The sequence below is a fragment of the Papaver somniferum genome, chromosome 11, assembly GCF_003573695.1.
Source record: "Papaver somniferum cultivar HN1 chromosome 11, ASM357369v1, whole genome shotgun sequence".
NCBI lineage: Eukaryota > Viridiplantae > Streptophyta > Magnoliopsida > Ranunculales > Papaveraceae > Papaver > Papaver somniferum.
The window spans coordinates 30,445,969-30,462,248 of NC_039368.1; the positions used below are offsets into that span (position 1 = coordinate 30,445,969).

The window sequence follows — 16,280 nt, forward strand, 5'->3', positions numbered from 1 at the left end:
GTTGGGGATAACCGTACTGGTACCCATCAGCGTTAATCATCATTTCAGCAACAGAAGAAGGGGTATCGACCAATAAGCTTGTAGAGGTAGCTCCCAAATTCTTTTCCCAACGGGTAAAGGCATCGTAGTTTTTCTCACCAGATATCACTGGGGAAGGGTTCGGCACAAACATCAGACTTTTCTTCATCAGCAATCCAGTATAGTATCATCACCATCCTGCATCAGGGCTCTATCAAAACCCTCCGAAGGTGAACAAGCGGAAGTTCCAATATCAGCCGCATCATCTTGACCAGTGGAGCACCTCTTGGCTCTGGCCTCCTCGTTAACACGAGTCTCATAGCCCTCTTGACTAGTTGCCTTTTCTCCACCGGTCCTAGCAGCCTCTTCATCACCGGTCCCAATAGCTTCTTCATCACCAGTTCCAGCTGCCTTTTTGTCGCCAACCTCAGTTCCTACCCCACCAGTGGTTTTCTCACCTTCATCCCCAAGAACATCTCATTCATCATTCGGTGAAACCAGAGAAAACTTCTCATCTAGTCCCATGCCAATGTTAATATCCGTCAGACCATCAGCGGAGTGAATCTTACCAAAAACAAAATTCTGCGGGGGGGAGGGGGGGGGGGTTGGATGAGGCTCAGCATCCCCATTCTCCTGGTCTTGCGCCGATCCAATAGGGGGATCGTTCATCGGAATGTCAAATATAACTCTCTCTTTGTTGGTACCACCATCGTTGCTTGCATCCTTCTCATGATTAGGAGGGGAAGTATTTATTCGTTCCTCATCATCGGTAACCTCCTATTCGTCCTCAACATCTTCATCATTCACGGGGTTGTTAACCTCATCCTGAAAGTCTGCCTCCTCCGTAGGGGCAGTAGAAGACTGAACCGCGCCAATCTTCTTTTTCTTCTTTGCCTAAGGATATAACACTCAACGCATCAAAATGACGACTATTTACCTTAAACTAAGAAGAAAAGGGGCAACATAAGTGACCATACCTTCGCAGCGGCTTTACCCTTCGGAGGAAGGTTAGCATCGGAGCTTTCGTCTTCATCAGCAACATCAAAGGCATAATCGAAACTCATGCCATCGAAGTTCAACCGCCAGAGGCAGATGTCACCATAGAAAGCTGGAGCACTATCACGAGGTTGACTACCAGCGGTAGGACGCCAGCCCCGTGGACCAGGTACCCAGCCGTAAGCCCAAGGACTGACAACTTCAATAACGGTGGCATGCCACTCATAGTCATGATCACTCTTGAGCTTTTCACGACTAGGAAAGAGTTTCTGCTGAGAAGTCCCTTCGATACCAGGAACGTAGCGAAGCTTTCAATCACTCACCTCACTTAAGAGACGAACTTCACCATGAGAGCAGGAATTGAACGAAGACCTACACTCCAAGGCTTGCGGTTCCTACAGTTGATATAATCCCCAAAAGAGGCATTAAAGTTTGCAGGAGTATACAAGTCTCTCTCGGCGGGATCAGGAGTATAGCAGGTCATTGTCGTTTCACCATGACTACGAAGATAACACTCCCTCAAGGTCCTAAGATAGTTCCCACTTAGCTGCACCACTGAACGACGATGAGTTATGTGAGTGGAAACTTCGCGATCGGACAGAACGTCATAATAAAAAGAATCACTCGACCTATACAAGGGTAGCATCAAACCCTCCTCGAAGGCTCCCATAGTAGTCAGCAAATGAAATTCATCATACTTATAATTCACAATCATATCATAGGTAAGATAATCATCTGGCGCAAAGAACCTAACATCAAAAGCTTTGAGGCCATGCTTCTTCTTAAAGGCTTCGAGATCCACATGCTTTAAAGTGACTTTATTCTTCCCCACTGAAATGCTTCGTATCATCGGAACAACATCAGAGTCATCGGGCTCATTCAACAATGGCTTCTTCGCTTTTGGAGGATTTAAATCAGAGCCTTTCCTTTTAACCGGTGGATTCCTCGGAGGGTCCGCTGGGGGCATTGTAGATTTTGAAGAAGACTCCTTCACCAAAGGAATGGATTGGGAAGCTCTAGGTCTCGACTGCATCGACGCCTAAGGCGGTAGGGTCTGAAGAGGACGAACATTTAATGGTTCAGTGCGCTGAGGAGAAGGTTGTTGCACACCCTTCGGATCAACATGTTGAGAAGAGGGGTTAGCCACTGGACGGTTAACCGCATACCGAGACCCTTTTGGTGGATCTCTTTTCTTCGTAATAGAGACCCTTGGACCCGAAGACGATGAAACTTTTTGGGCTCGCAGATCTGGCGGAGAAGACCTTGGCGGACCACCTTTTGGCATAGAAATATCAGTACTTCTATGTGGAGATCTGTAGGGGCTCGATGGCGGAGTATGATAAGGAACCCGATGGCGATCAGCCATATCTGCGAAGGGGCACAGAGACAAACAGACTTACAGAGACGAGAAACCCTAATTCAGTCATAAACACCAAAAATAAGCTTCGATGACCAGCAGAGAAGTCTTAAGTTTTTGCGAAAAAGAACAGGGGCAAGGATATATACTTTTGTATATTTTGTTCTTTATCGCAAAAACCTAGATATAGCAGCAGAAAAAAAAATGAATATCAACTAAAATCTAGAACAAGATGATGAACACCATACCTGGAGGTTGAGCATTTTACACGATCAAAAGTGAACAAGGTCGAAACTATTGGAGAACAGTAACGACGGCTTAACTCAGAGAATATTGTCAGAGTTGGTCGAAGTTGTAAGGAGAATCAGGAGCAGCAACAGCAGCAGTTAAGAACTAAAGAACAAAGAAGAACTAGAAAAAAGAATGAAGAGTCAGGAAGAATAAACCGACAAGGAGTGAAGAAGGATAAAATTTATTATGTTAGCAACTTCTCTCATATTTATATCAAGAATAACCTCCCATGAATCAAGGGGAAGTTAATGCCAATAGTGGGAAACGTGCGCCAAGGATAATGAGAAGTTAATAAGGAGAGATGAATGTGGAGACGGTTTTTTTTTCCAAACTTGGACCAGCTTCAAGCTTAGAGAAAAGGGGAAAATTATATACACATGATTCATCTTCCGCCATGTGTTGAAGGAAGTACACGTGGAAGACATGCAACAGTAGGTCATCAAGATACGATGCCACGTCCCAACACCCAGGAAACCTCTATCGCCTATATTTGTTCATCTTCACGATGATCCAACGGTTCAGGATCAGGGAGCACTGAAGGAAAAAGTCACCTCGAAGTACTGAAGAGCACCCAAAGATCTGCTTTATCCCATCTCAAGGCAGTCCCAAGACCAACGGTGGAGATTAACTCCACTGATGAAGATGTGACAGGGCCATCATACATCTGTCTGACGCGTGCGGACCATCCCAACCACCAGCATTAAATACCATAAGCATAGGGTACGTGTCAATCGATCTGTGGATGAGAAAGAAGTGACCCATCGTCATCTGGCATAGCCGCTGGGGGCATCGGTTCAGAACGAGGATACCAGCGGCATCGGTACAAAGAACCAGAAGATAAAGGTTGCAACTATCCTTGACAGTGCGCCCCATGTATCAATCCTATAAATACCCCTCTCCACTAAGAGAGAGGGGGTCAAGGAATTCGTAGTAAACATAGGAGAGAGAAATAGGAAGAGTAAGTATGAGATCCATTTCCCCTTTTAGCTTCGTATTTTAGTCAGAGTCATTCGACTATGTTTGTAATTCCCAGATACATAGTGAAACACCAACCCCCGTGGACGTAGGCCTTAGTGCTGAACCACGTAAATCGTTGTCTCATTTATATTTCAGCACTTTACTCATTTTACTTCTTTTATTATTATACTCAGTGATATGTGCTTCGTAGATATGAAATGGCACGGAATCACACTCTATGGACTAGACAATGACGAGTCCGAAGACTCTGAATCGATGAGTCATCGTATTTGCATCATTTCATATCTGATTTATTCACCTTAACGTTTTTATCCTCAAATGCAATATTGTTTGTGTACACGTGGACCTCATCGTGATTTGTGTTCACAGTGAAGATAAAAAAGTTCCATTGGTGTGTACAATTTTTTTTTCCTTTAAGAATTTACCATCTGCTAGGATGATGGATATACCTTGTAAACCGTCTGTATATATGTGCGAGGTATGGGTACTGGTAATCAATCGACATCTTCGTTATCTAGTTATAGCAAGCAATGTTGATGTGAATCCTGAAACAGATTTTTGTTGCATTTAATTACCAGTAAAAACTCTGCTTGTGACAGCTTCATTTTCTGCCTAGGATAATTCATTATGCCTGCCAACCTCCTTCTGAGTGAATGTAAAAGTGGTGTTTTGAGACTTGGATTCATTTTGGGAAAAAAAGAAAAGAAAAGGGAAATTCACGGATAGGCGCAGACGGGCATGCAACAAGTTTCTGGCCATGGAGCCGTGAAGGCACTACATGGAAAATTTCTTTCTTAAACTTATACATCTATGACTATTCCTACACATTCATTAGATGATTAGAGACCTAGAAGCAGTTAAATCACTTAAGCCTAATGGACGTGGAGAGCCGGAGTTAACACAAACCTTTATGCTTATCGTAGTCCTTTTGTACTGTGTAACAGCAAACATACCAACTCATTTATTTCACCATGATCCAGGCCTCCAGGGTGTGCAAGTGCCTAGACTTCATGTCCTGCTGTGGTGCATGTGATCGACCACCTGTATGGGTTGTTGGGGTATATATTTAAAAACATAGTTTTGTAATAATATGCCAAAGTTAGAGAGATAGTATGGTGGCATTGTTTTGAGCTCCCACACTATAGGCATGGGTTCAATTCCCATCCCACACAATTTCACTAGGGTATATACTATATATTATATTACATTAGTCCGGGAGCGGGGTCTTGGGAGGTCTGCTGATCCAGAAACAATTTTTTTGCTGTTTTTAACTTAAATTTTCAAAACGTATTAAGATAATTATATCATGATTAATTACAGTTAATGTTGAAATTTTAATACGGCCGTTTTTTTGCTGTTACAAAGAAATTTAATTGGCATTAATCGAAAATTAATTTTCCATTAATTCCATTGATTCTTTTTGATTATAAAAAAAAAACTGGTTTCTGGAAGAAAAGATATAGAACGTTATTTTTATTTCGTCAAGTTTTTCTGAGCAAGTGTTGTTGAAAGAGTTATTATTGATTCGATTTCTCAGTGCAGAGAAATCGAAAGAGATAAGTTGTTTTATCCCATAGGGTTTCGACAAAAACTGACTGCTAGCACAATCAAGAGGCAGAGTCGCGAAACACCTTAAAGATAGCGACCTAGTACGCGACTCAGCGGTTTCTTTGTGTAATTTGATTATAGTGTTTTGTTTCCAACATGGGTCCTAAGAGAGACTTATATGGGATGAAAGCGGGTATTAAGAGAGACTCAAAGGAGTCACCATGAACTAGGGGGTGAATTGTTACTTTCTCATTTTATCCCAGCGATAGCATCATCTACCAAGTATGAAGTGATGCCTTGGTATGATAGTGGGTTAATTTCTTGGCCGCTGCCCTACACATAATTTTTGTCCTGTATTTTTTTCTCTTTTAATGTTACACTTAGGTCTTATGTAGCTCACAATGAGGTTCACTTGGAGCAAAGTGAGAGATTTAGAGATCTCTCCAAGCCTCCATTTAATGTCTGTTGAAGTCAGATTTTTAATAAAAACGGCATTTCAAAGGGGTAAAAAAAATTAATTGCAAAAGTATTCCCAAAACTCAGATAAACGAACTATATAATTAGTTTTATTTGTTCAAATGATCAGTGTTCGATTAGTGAAGTACATTAGTCAAAACAACAATATACAACAATATATTCTTTCAAGATATTCCGAGGGATCATCTGATCTACAGTAATGTGCTACATGTATTAATAGTATCAAGAAAACGAATGGCATCCAATAAAGGATCCACTTTCAATGGCTTGGTTATGTGGAAATCCATTCCAGCTTCTTTTCTCATATCTGCTTCATCACCCGCCTCATTTGCTGTTAAGGCTATAATTGGGATGTGAATATCATAAAATCGTTCCGCCATCCGTATTCTCCTTGTGGCTTCATATCCATCCATAACAGGCATCTGCTCACAACAATATGAAATAAATACAGAAATGAAGAGATTTTTTTACAACAATACATTATATGTAACAATTATATTTTACCAAGCAACGCAAACAAAATACAAAATATTGCGTGAAAATTGTGAATACCCAGAAGAATATACAAGAAAGAAATTTTACCTGACAATCCATGAAAATGTAGTCATAAGGAAGAAATTTTGAAGTTCCTTCTGGTCTATGATCAGGTTCTTTTAAAGCTTTACTAACTTGTTTTACGGCTTCTTCGCCATTTTCACAAACTTCAACGATAGCACCAAGACGAGAAAGGATTGTCGTTGCCATTTTCCGTAAGACAAATTGGTCTTCAACAACTAAGACTTTTTTTCCATTCAAAATATTAAAATCATCGGTGCTAGGACTAACACCTCCTTGTTGTATTATTCGATCTGCACGGGGAGAAAAGTTCTTTTTTGTCGAAGAAGAAAGTTCGGTGGCTCGTTTATCCGTGGAATTTGATTGACTTTCTTCTCTAATATTACCCCCAAACTCTGGTAATTTCTTTAGAACTTGATCCAGTCGAGAACCATGAAATGGTTTAATAAAAATGTCATCACACGTAATCATTAGTTTCGCCCTGGAAAGCCTCATATTTTTCTCGGTAATAATGGGAGAGAGTAATCCAACAATCCGAAATCCCATATCACTAGGCAGATTATTACGAAAATTATCAACTATTGAACATACCTCAGATATCTGTTCCACATGATCATCAATTATTATCATAATGAAAGGTAATGCCGCATTCCTCACCAAAATGGTTCTTCTACGTGGGGTTGATGAACGTGATGCTTCAGCCTGCTCATTTCCACTTAAACTCTCATCATACATTGTTGTAATAGGACTATGCGATGTTGATCGACTCAAATGATCGGTGTATAAACCTAATTGCTCAGATTTTCCAGAAGAGCTTCGACTACTAACATAAAACCGGCGTTTTATTTGTTGGAGAGTAGGAAGAACATGTTCCCACTGGTTAATAGCTGACACTTTTACACCTAGTGTTCGCATGAAGTTCTTTGTAACGTTTCTTCTTTCATCGTCTTGAATAACAAGTATAACATGTGATGATGATAAACCTTCTATCTTGCAGGGGATTTGGTATAGCCTTGTCGTATGCATCGTGTTTTCGTCTTGGGAAAGAAAAATGTTGAAGCTGAAACAAGTTCCTTTCTCGCTGATTTCTTTATCAAGAATACTTATTTCTCCTCCCATAAGACGCACTAATGATTGCACAATTCCAAGACCTAACCCAGTACCACCTTGTCCAAGCGCCGTTTCCTTAACCTGGACAAAGTTCTCAAAAATAGAATCTCTTTTCTCTTTTGGTATCCCTTTTCCCGTGTCGTCCACCTCAACTACTAACTCCAAACAATTTTCATTATGTTCAAATGTACGGAGTGTGTCGTTATAATCTTGTCCAATGTTATTGCAAAGTAAACGTGATACACGTTTCCAGATACCATTATATTTTGGTGAAAGCATCGAGGCGTTGGGATTTGGTTTTCTTGCCCAAGCACGTAAGACAACATGTCCTTCAGATGTAAACTTCGTTGCATTACTTAACAAGTTACTGAGTATTTGTTTGAGTTTTCCACGATCACCTTTGACGAGCGGAGATTTGAGAACCGAACCATCACAATGGTCCAGCACGACATCTATTCCTTTCTCCAACCCCCTTGGATATATGAAATTAACTGCTTCCTCTATTACTTTAGCTAAATCGAAAAATTCTTCGTGCAATTGCATCTTGCCGGCTTCAATTCTACTTGCATCAAGAACTGAATTCAGTAATTCTGAAATATGTTCACACCCAACAAAAAAATGATTGAAGTTATTACCCGATTTGTTAAGAAAACATGAATAATAAAAGAAACTAAAGTTATTTGATTTCAAAATCACAAATGGTGTTCTTTTTTAAAATTTTGATGATCTAAATAGTTTCCTTGTGGATATTGTTAGACATCAATAAAAGCATTTTTGCAAGTAAACGAAAGAAAAAAAAGTTTGGAGTGCTAGAAAAAATAAAACTCACCGAGAAGATCCAATGAAGCGCTTTTCATTTGTGACAAATTGTTATCCAAGTTGGAGCCGGGAGAAACCTCGGTAAGACAAAACTCAATGAGGCCAACAATTGTTGCAAGAGCACCACGAATGTCATGGTTGGCACTTGCAAAAGCAATACTTTTGTTCATACTCCTCCTTTCAGCTTGTTGTGTTGCTTCCATTTGTTTCATAAGTGTAGCTGAAAGAAACATCTCCCTTCTTGTACCTCGAGATATTAACACTATAAAGAAAGCCGTCGAAAAGAACACAGATATGATCGCAAGCGCCAATAACAAAGATGATACACTATCATTTCTACGAACTTGTGTTAGTAATCCATTGTCACGGAAAATCATGATTGATGCCTATCAAAATCAAATACCAATCATAGTTAGTTGTGTGCATTAATCATACATATGATATGCTCCTAAAAATAAAGGCAGCCAATAAAGGATGCATACGTACCACTTTAATGCCAGCTATATCAAGGGGTTGGCAATAAATATGGTACCTTTCCCTGCGAATCTCTATTTCGTTGCCTCGCAATAAGTCACGACTAGGATCACATGAAACTATAGCAATTCCATTGCGATGATCATTTCCCATATTATCCCCATCTTTCGTTACTTCGATCGAAACACTTGCATCATTGATCACAATACTAGCGCTAAGATTGTTGTTATGTGTGAGGATTTTACCTTCATTTGTACCTAAAAATAAAGTACCATTAAGAGTATTTACTCTCTTGATGGCATCTACGAAAGTTTTGACAGATACACCAAGAGATACTACTCCTTCCCCATTAATAGCAGCCATAGAATGAAACGAAGAATGTGTTGACGATGAATTGTTACTTCCCAATACATTCCCTACAAATGCACACCCATTCTTACTTTCCATTGCTTTCCTAAACCAAACTGAATTCCTAAAACATATGTCCGAGTTTGGAATTACGGATACTTCTCCATATGGTTCACCTGTGTTTTTATCTATTGGTTGCTTATACAAGTTGTATGAAGAAGTCCTGGTGGCCCTTTCTTTGTCATCAACACATGTTGCATTTGAATATAACGATACAGTTTCATTTCCATCCATGTAATAAGAGAAGAATAAACCGTTCGATTGCAAATAAGAAATCTGCGATACATTATGGACCATGAATGCCAGCAGCAGTTTGGGAGCCACCTACATTCAATGAAATATGTTCAAACATTATTATCGGAATGAAGGAAATGATGCATTTGGTTTATATTATGGAAACAAATCAATTGCTATATACAATTATAGAGATAATTTAAAAGTAATTAATGTCGAAATTCAATTTCCTAATAAAAGTAATTAATGTCGAAATTCTAGAGAATATAACAAAAATTGATAAAAGTCTCATTTTGCGGCAGTAAATCGACATACAGTAGTAGGATGTAGCGGAATGTAGCAAATTGAAAATGAACATTTGAGTTTAAGTATTCTTACCATGGTACTAATCTTGGAGAACGCTGGCGGGGTTGTTTCTTTAAAGGATGAACCCAACATCCTTGCTAAGTTCAACGCCGCTGCATTTGGAAGTAATGAATGAGAAACTGCTTGCACATCAGAGAAAATATGATCGAGCAGGTATTTTGCAGCAAACTCTAGACCCTCTTGCACTTGGTAAGCCACTATTTTGTATGACAAAATAGCTGATATCGGTATCCCTAACACAAGGAATCCCTGCATAAAAAGTTAAAAGAAATGAAATTAAGAACGGAAAAGAAAAGGAGAAATCATGCCTAAACAAAAGAAGATAATTCAATATTATATTACCAGAATAATGAACGACATTACTGGTCGAATAGCGATTGTTGAACTGATGATCTTCATCATGCTTCAAGGTTGCTAATATTTGCTACCTATCTAATCTCAACTCCAAATGATACCAAAAACTAGTGTGTGAATGAATATGTGTGTTTTTATGTCTGCATTGTGTTTATGAATGAGAAAATCCTCTTACAGATGTGAAGTTATATAGTGGTTGAGATTAGACTATGAAACACAAAAGGAAACTAAATTTTTTTTGAATAATTTTCATCATAAATAACATGTATACGAGGCATAAAAGTTTCAAAATTTGACTTAAATTGGCGCCCTGTTTTAATTGTCACCCGTAGGATTTGTAACCAGTTATGGTATAAAATGTTGTTTATGTCATTTAAGATTTCCTAATTAAGTCTATTTTCCCTTTTTATGTGCTTTATCTCACTAAATGGGCAAAGAGGTGCATGTACTGTGTATCAAGTCTGTTTTCTTTTCCATGTAATCAAGTCTGCATTCCCTTTTCTGCGCGTGATAACACGGCTTGCCAGGGCCAATTTGCTCATATACGTTGCTCGCATTTAACAACCAGACAAAACTCCACAATAGGAACGGACTTTGTGGTCATAATTTACACTAACAGTCATAGAGACTTCCAACATTGCCAAATTAAACACCATAAAAGTTTCTTTTTAAACACCGTGAACCAGAATGTTCATAATACAGTTTTTAAACAAGGCATAATAGGGTGCTAACATGAGTAACATCTAGAAGCTTGCTGCCGTACATCTTTGGTATTGGCCAATCCGTTGGATTGATTGCCCAGTTCCAAGTTCAGCAAGTCTGCAATGGCGAGTAACAAGTGTGCTTTGAACATTTGCATTTTGCAGCTTTTTTTACATGGAGGAAAAGGAAATCATTTGTATTAAAAAGAAAAATGCCGATATCATTAATTACAACATTAACAGACCCATATTTGTCTCTCTGGGTATCAAGAAGCCAAAAGCTAACTTCAAAACCTGATTCACAAACTTCTTCCAACCATAAAAAAAGGGAAGAAAAGAGAAATAAAGAATAAAATGAAATGAAATGGACAATCAGCTCTCTTTGTCGTCCATGGTATAGACGGGTATTTGCCAGATCTTGGTGTTCTTTTTAGGATCATCCGTTAAGCTGAGATCTGATTCGTTATCCTTATATGTTCCAATGAAGGTCTTAGCTCCCCTCATGATTAGCCTCTCTAACATGAACAGTTGGTAATTGTTCTCAATTACAGGATCCAGAATCCTACTAAAGTTTGACGAGTACGCAACTCTGTACCTGCAAGAAATGAACAATGTAAAAGCGTTACTTCGCATATCAACCACTAACCAACATGAATTCATGATCTTGTGGGCAAGAAAGTTTTGACGTATGAAAAAATTTAAGTTGTCACATCAATTATGTGTTTAAGGCAAAGTCTTTTGAGTCCTGAAACTGACAGGATAGAGAACCAACTAGCGTAAATATATACATGCAAACCACAATAGGCTAATGTTGCAGAAGAAAAGTATAAGAATCCATATTACTATTTTCAGTAGACAACGAGAAATAAAAGATTTTCCACTAGTTGCTGTACCTGGAAGAGAGAGGGGAAAAGAATCCAGGCGTCCTCTCATTAGAAGCAATGAAAATTGTTCGTCCACCCTCAACCCATTTTGCAATTCTCTGAAGAATGAATTCTGGGCGAGTATCCCTATCCAAGTGAGGATGAAGGCTTCTTTCAACTCCAAACCTGTCCTTTCTGGTTTTTAATATGTCACCTCGCCGAACATGAATAGCATCATAGTCACCAAGCAGCTGCTTGATCTGCAAATATTGAATGTTGGGGGTTGATAAACTAAAAACACTAAGCCAGAATATCTTCGCCAAAGAAAAACCCTCACACCCTCTTTTGTGCAAGCCTAAATATTTGCAAGAAAGTTAAAGAAGAACAACATGATCCGGGATTGTAAGCGTGACTATGTTTTGGTGTAAGCTTAACACTTCAAATTGCATTTTTCTAACTCACTCTACATGACTAAACATCATATGTAAGCTTTCTCTATCTTCTATTTTTGTCCACTATCAGATTCTCCCCGGTATTGCTAGTGTCGTTTTTTCTAATCCAACACATTGTCAGAAGATCTTGGTACTTGGCTATACTGATTATAGTTAGTTTAATAGTACGTAACTCTTAACACTTTACTTCCTATTATGAACACTATAATATCGCCTTACCTTTAAGGAAAAAAATTCTTTTTCAACCAGCCACCTGAGTAACAGAGAGGAAGTTAAAACGGTTGAAAAGTCGGACCAATGCTCTAGGATATGAACCTGACAAATCCTAAACCTGGGGATTCAGGGTCTAACCACCACTGCTGCCCCATCACCATTGTCACCACAACATGCACATACCACAATATAAACACCAGATGACCAGAACAGTGACTTTTTATGTTACTGTGTCAAACTACTTTTTCAACTATATTGACTAATACTATCTGTAAAAATTTCTAGACGAAGTACAAACTCGTACCTCTACTTTGTTTCCTAAATTTCCTCTTAACTGGATTTCATTGACCTGTAGTGAGAAGATTGCTCTACTATGCTCGAAGGTCTTAACTCATGGATTAATTCCAGGAAAATGGGTGGTCCAGATCAATATTTACAATAAATAAACAGGCTGGTTTATTTTCCTCCAGATTTAGGATGAGGTTGGGTGCTGATAAGTAAGCTCAATGCTAATGCAGCACTTTTCCAAATGGAAACCATGACATTGCAGTTATAACTTATAGCAAATAAAAACCAGAATAATATGGAGGATACAGATTTTAAGGCAGATAGAATCCGTGGTCCACATAATAGTGTTTCTCATCTGTGAAATTAAAAATAGGACGCTTAAACAACCATGTTGAGTTTTATTACTATTACTTTTATAAATAGAACATCTTATTAAGCTGTTGCAATTTGAAATTTGGATCCAGCGTATAGAGCTAGAATCTAAAAAGACATACGTACCAATTACTTTTATGACTAGAACATCTTATTAAGCTGTTGCAATTTGAAGTTTGGATCCAGCGTATACACCTAGAATCTAAAAATACTTACATACCGGTGAAACATGATAAAGCTCGATTTGGTTCACAAGATAATTACCTAGCAGGGATTTTCAGACACATACCATAAACACCAAGTACACATCAAATGTCACATTTTCACAACAGAAACTGCATAAATTTATGATGTTCCCTACGGACAACGTACCTGATCTGCTGCTCTTTGAAGCTTCTTGGTTGCCATAGAAGGCAGAAATGAATATGGGAGCGCTACAGCACTATGATTTTTTCGATCTTTGCACTCCATAAACCTGGATGGATATCATGGTCAAATGTCATTCATCAAAATTTATATAGTTTCACTCAAGTGGCACTAGATAACCACATGGATCATTACATCTGTAAAAATGCACATTATCAACTAACTAAAATTCTAGCTGCTTTAATTTTGCATCTGACTAGTAAAACGCTCTTCAACCTACACAATCCAGGTTGACCGTTCACTCAATCAATCGAATGAATCAGTCAAGCCTAATAATCTCTAAGTGGTAATTGCACAACTAAAACAAGGCTTATCATTAGTTATTCTATTGAACTGGCACATTTGAAGATTTTCTACATTTTATCAAATAGGAAGCAAATTTGGAAAAATTTATACTTTCCGGAAATAGAAATACACACGAACAAAGAGTTTTACACTCTCCCTCCTCCAAATTATACAAATGAACAAGCCACTACATGTGCTCTAACAAGTTTAATTAGGAAAGTCCAAAATGAAGACAACTGTTACTGAAAGTGAAATTATCCAGAAAAAGAAGATAATAATGAAAAGTAAGCCTACCAAGCAAGAGGGCTTGCAGTGCGGTTTATGAGTAACAGATTCGAGTAGCGTTTCTCTTCTTTGAGATCGTTTCTACTTATTCCTTCTACATGAGCAACACCTCTAGCTCCTAACTTCATACTAGTTGATAGCACATGATACCAAACCTTTGAATTATCAAGGATTACAGGAACTGTTTTAGATATGAGTTCCAAATCATACAATGAGTCCATAGCACAAGAGCTCTCTGTCCATCTACGAGATAAAATAAGACACGTTCAGACTTTACAAAATGATCAAACATTTGAGGAGTTTAGATTTCAAAAGGCATTTGTGTAAACAAAAATCATAGATCTGTTTCCGAAATATATGGTACATAAGTATTACCTGTCGTCAGCACTTGAATTGCTAGGCTGATCGAGACTTCCCATTTTATTATGCAAGGGACTAATGCACATCCTTGAAGGCATCACAAAAGTTCTACAGAGCAGTTCAGAACATCAATTACGGAAAGAAGATAAAAAATCCACACAAAAAGTATACAAAACACAAAACAAGTCCTCATTTAAAGAAAAAGTTAATCATTTCTTTCAAGACAAACTCATGAGAAACGCATGTACTTCCACTAAGGAAAACAAAAGAAAGGTTAAAGTTTGACATAACTAATCACATTCAAACCCTATTTTCAGAATACAGTGCTACAGATTTCTCCCAATAATGATCCAAAACCCAAAGAAGTAATTTATGACGCAACCTCTAAAAATTCATAAAAAGAAATGATATGAATTTGTAAATCCAATGTGAATAATGAATCCCAAAATCAAATTACCTTTGGAGAAAAATGGCTTCTTCAAGTGCGCATCTGAGACTAGATTCTTGATGACCTAAACCAGCACAAGAATGACAATGTTTACCAGGGCAATCAATTCGATTACCCCAATACAAATATTTCTTCTCTAAAGTATGATCAATAGAGGAGGAAGATACTACATTTTGTAGGGCTTCTTTTACAGTGGGAAAAGAGAATTTAGAAGTAGAATTCCAACAAGATAGTATGAAAAGAAATGCAATTACTGAAATTGAAATAACCAGATAGAGAATCGGAGATCTAGGTTGCTTTTGTTTATTCTTAGGAGCTCTGTGAAAAATCGCCATGTCTTTTTGTTGGAAGTGTGCATTCAGAAAAGAAGAGAGAGTCTTCAGTAGTACTCTTCCTAATAAAGAAGATGAAAAAGGAGGTTAGGGTTTATAAAGAAAGCAAAGTAAGTAATCATAGAGTTTTGTTGGGTGTAGTCTCGACTGGAATCACAGAGTGGAATATTATCTTCTTCTCCTAAACTACTGACCAGAGAGACTGACGGTTGCATTTGTTCTTCTTCATCCTCCTCTAATGGATTAATGGATACTGCGAGCAACTAGTAATCACTGATCACTAGTCGAGACATACCTCAAACGGTATGATGATGGGTACGGGTAATGTTCCGAGACCGGATGAGCCTATTAGTATCAAGCCCGATAATAAAATGATTATTGGTGCTTATGTATGTGAAAGATGTTGTAAAGGCAATTCCTATGGTAATGGTCGGATGAAAATTTTTGTTGAGCTAGGTGGATGACCAAACACGTTTTCCACTACGGTAAAGTATTGGGCGGTTGATCATTAAGCGTCAGAGCTTATGACACACGCTAACGTTCGAAGAAAAAGCGTCGGCGTTGAAAGAACAAGTGCCGGCGCTAAAAGCACAAACGCGGTGATGGAACTTAGAATGCTGGCGTTTGTAGCAAAAACGCCAACGGCTAGTTTTTTAAAATTCAAAATTCACTTTTTACCTCTATGAATTACCATCATTTTTAAACAATTTACTCACACCAAAATTCATTTCTCTTGAATTTTCTCTTCTAAAACTTATTTCAATTTTTGAGTTTATTGTTGGTGAAATGGCTGAAAAGGCGATCACACTTTTTTGCGATGCAAAACTTGAAGTTGTTGTTTCTAAGGTATGTGGGATTTTTAAAAAGATCGAAAATTGTATGAAGGAAGTGCAAGTTTTTGAAGTTGCTCCAAGAAAATGTTCCGTAAAAGGTAAAGAAGAGCTCCAGTTTTGAAAGTTAACAACAAAAAATTCAAAAACAAAGGCGAAACTGTCAAAGAGCGCGTTGAAAGGAAGATACATCAAATGAAGATAAACAGGAGGCCAAAACTTGTACTTGATTTTTATTGAAGTTGTTTAGTACTTTTTATTATTGACTAAGTTTATATCTTGTAAAAGAATTGGCATTAACTATCAATGAATGAAAATATTTAGATTTTAAAATAGATTTCCACTTCAGATTAAGCGAAATTTATTACAATTTAAACTCGAAAATAAAATCAAACTACAACAACACACAGGAAAAATAACCTCCGCTACGGCGGAAAGAG

General features: G+C 38.0%; 2 protein-coding genes across 2 annotated transcripts; both read right to left on the reverse strand.

The window, feature by feature from the left end:
- Positions 1-5,856: 5,856 nt before the first annotated feature.
- On the reverse strand, positions 5,857-9,991 carry LOC113324264 (histidine kinase CKI1-like). The gene is made up of 6 exons (XM_026572586.1): positions 9,974-9,991; positions 9,644-9,880; positions 8,636-9,355; positions 8,160-8,535; positions 6,248-7,920; positions 5,857-6,087 (listed from the first exon to the last, which is right to left on the reverse strand). The coding sequence occupies exons 1-6, from the start codon at positions 9,989-9,991 to the stop codon at positions 5,857-5,859; spliced, it is 3,255 nt and encodes a 1,084-aa protein (XP_026428371.1).
- An 871-nt stretch (positions 9,992-10,862) lies between these two features.
- On the reverse strand, positions 10,863-15,332 carry LOC113323836. Its single transcript, XM_026572180.1, has 6 exons — positions 14,688-15,332; positions 14,246-14,338; positions 13,880-14,113; positions 13,247-13,349; positions 11,580-11,809; positions 10,863-11,281 (listed from the first exon to the last, which is right to left on the reverse strand). The coding sequence occupies exons 1-6, from the start codon at positions 15,011-15,013 to the stop codon at positions 11,059-11,061; spliced, it is 1,209 nt and encodes a 402-aa protein (XP_026427965.1). The 5' UTR covers positions 15,014-15,332; the 3' UTR covers positions 10,863-11,058.
- Between the last annotated feature and the right edge of the window lie 948 nt (positions 15,333-16,280).

Excerpts from the sequence above, each read along its gene's own strand:
- LOC113324264 (XM_026572586.1), bottom strand. Across the intron at positions 9,356-9,643 it reads TCTCCAAGATTAGTACCATG|GTGGCTCCCAAACTGCTGCT; the intron begins GTAAGAATACTT and ends CATTGAATGTAG. Across the intron at positions 7,921-8,159 it reads CGCTTCATTGGATCTTCTCG|AATTACTGAATTCAGTTCTT; the intron begins GTGAGTTTTATT and ends AACATATTTCAG.
- LOC113323836 (XM_026572180.1), bottom strand. The coding sequence starts at position 15,013 with ATGGCGATTTTTCACAGAGCTCCTAAGAATAAACAAAAGCAACCTAGA. Across the intron at positions 14,114-14,245 it reads AATTCAAGTGCTGACGACAG|ATGGACAGAGAGCTCTTGTG; the intron begins GTAATACTTATG and ends TTTATCTCGTAG. Across the intron at positions 13,350-13,879 it reads ACTGCAAGCCCTCTTGCTTG|GTTTATGGAGTGCAAAGATC; the intron begins GTAGGCTTACTT and ends ATATCCATCCAG.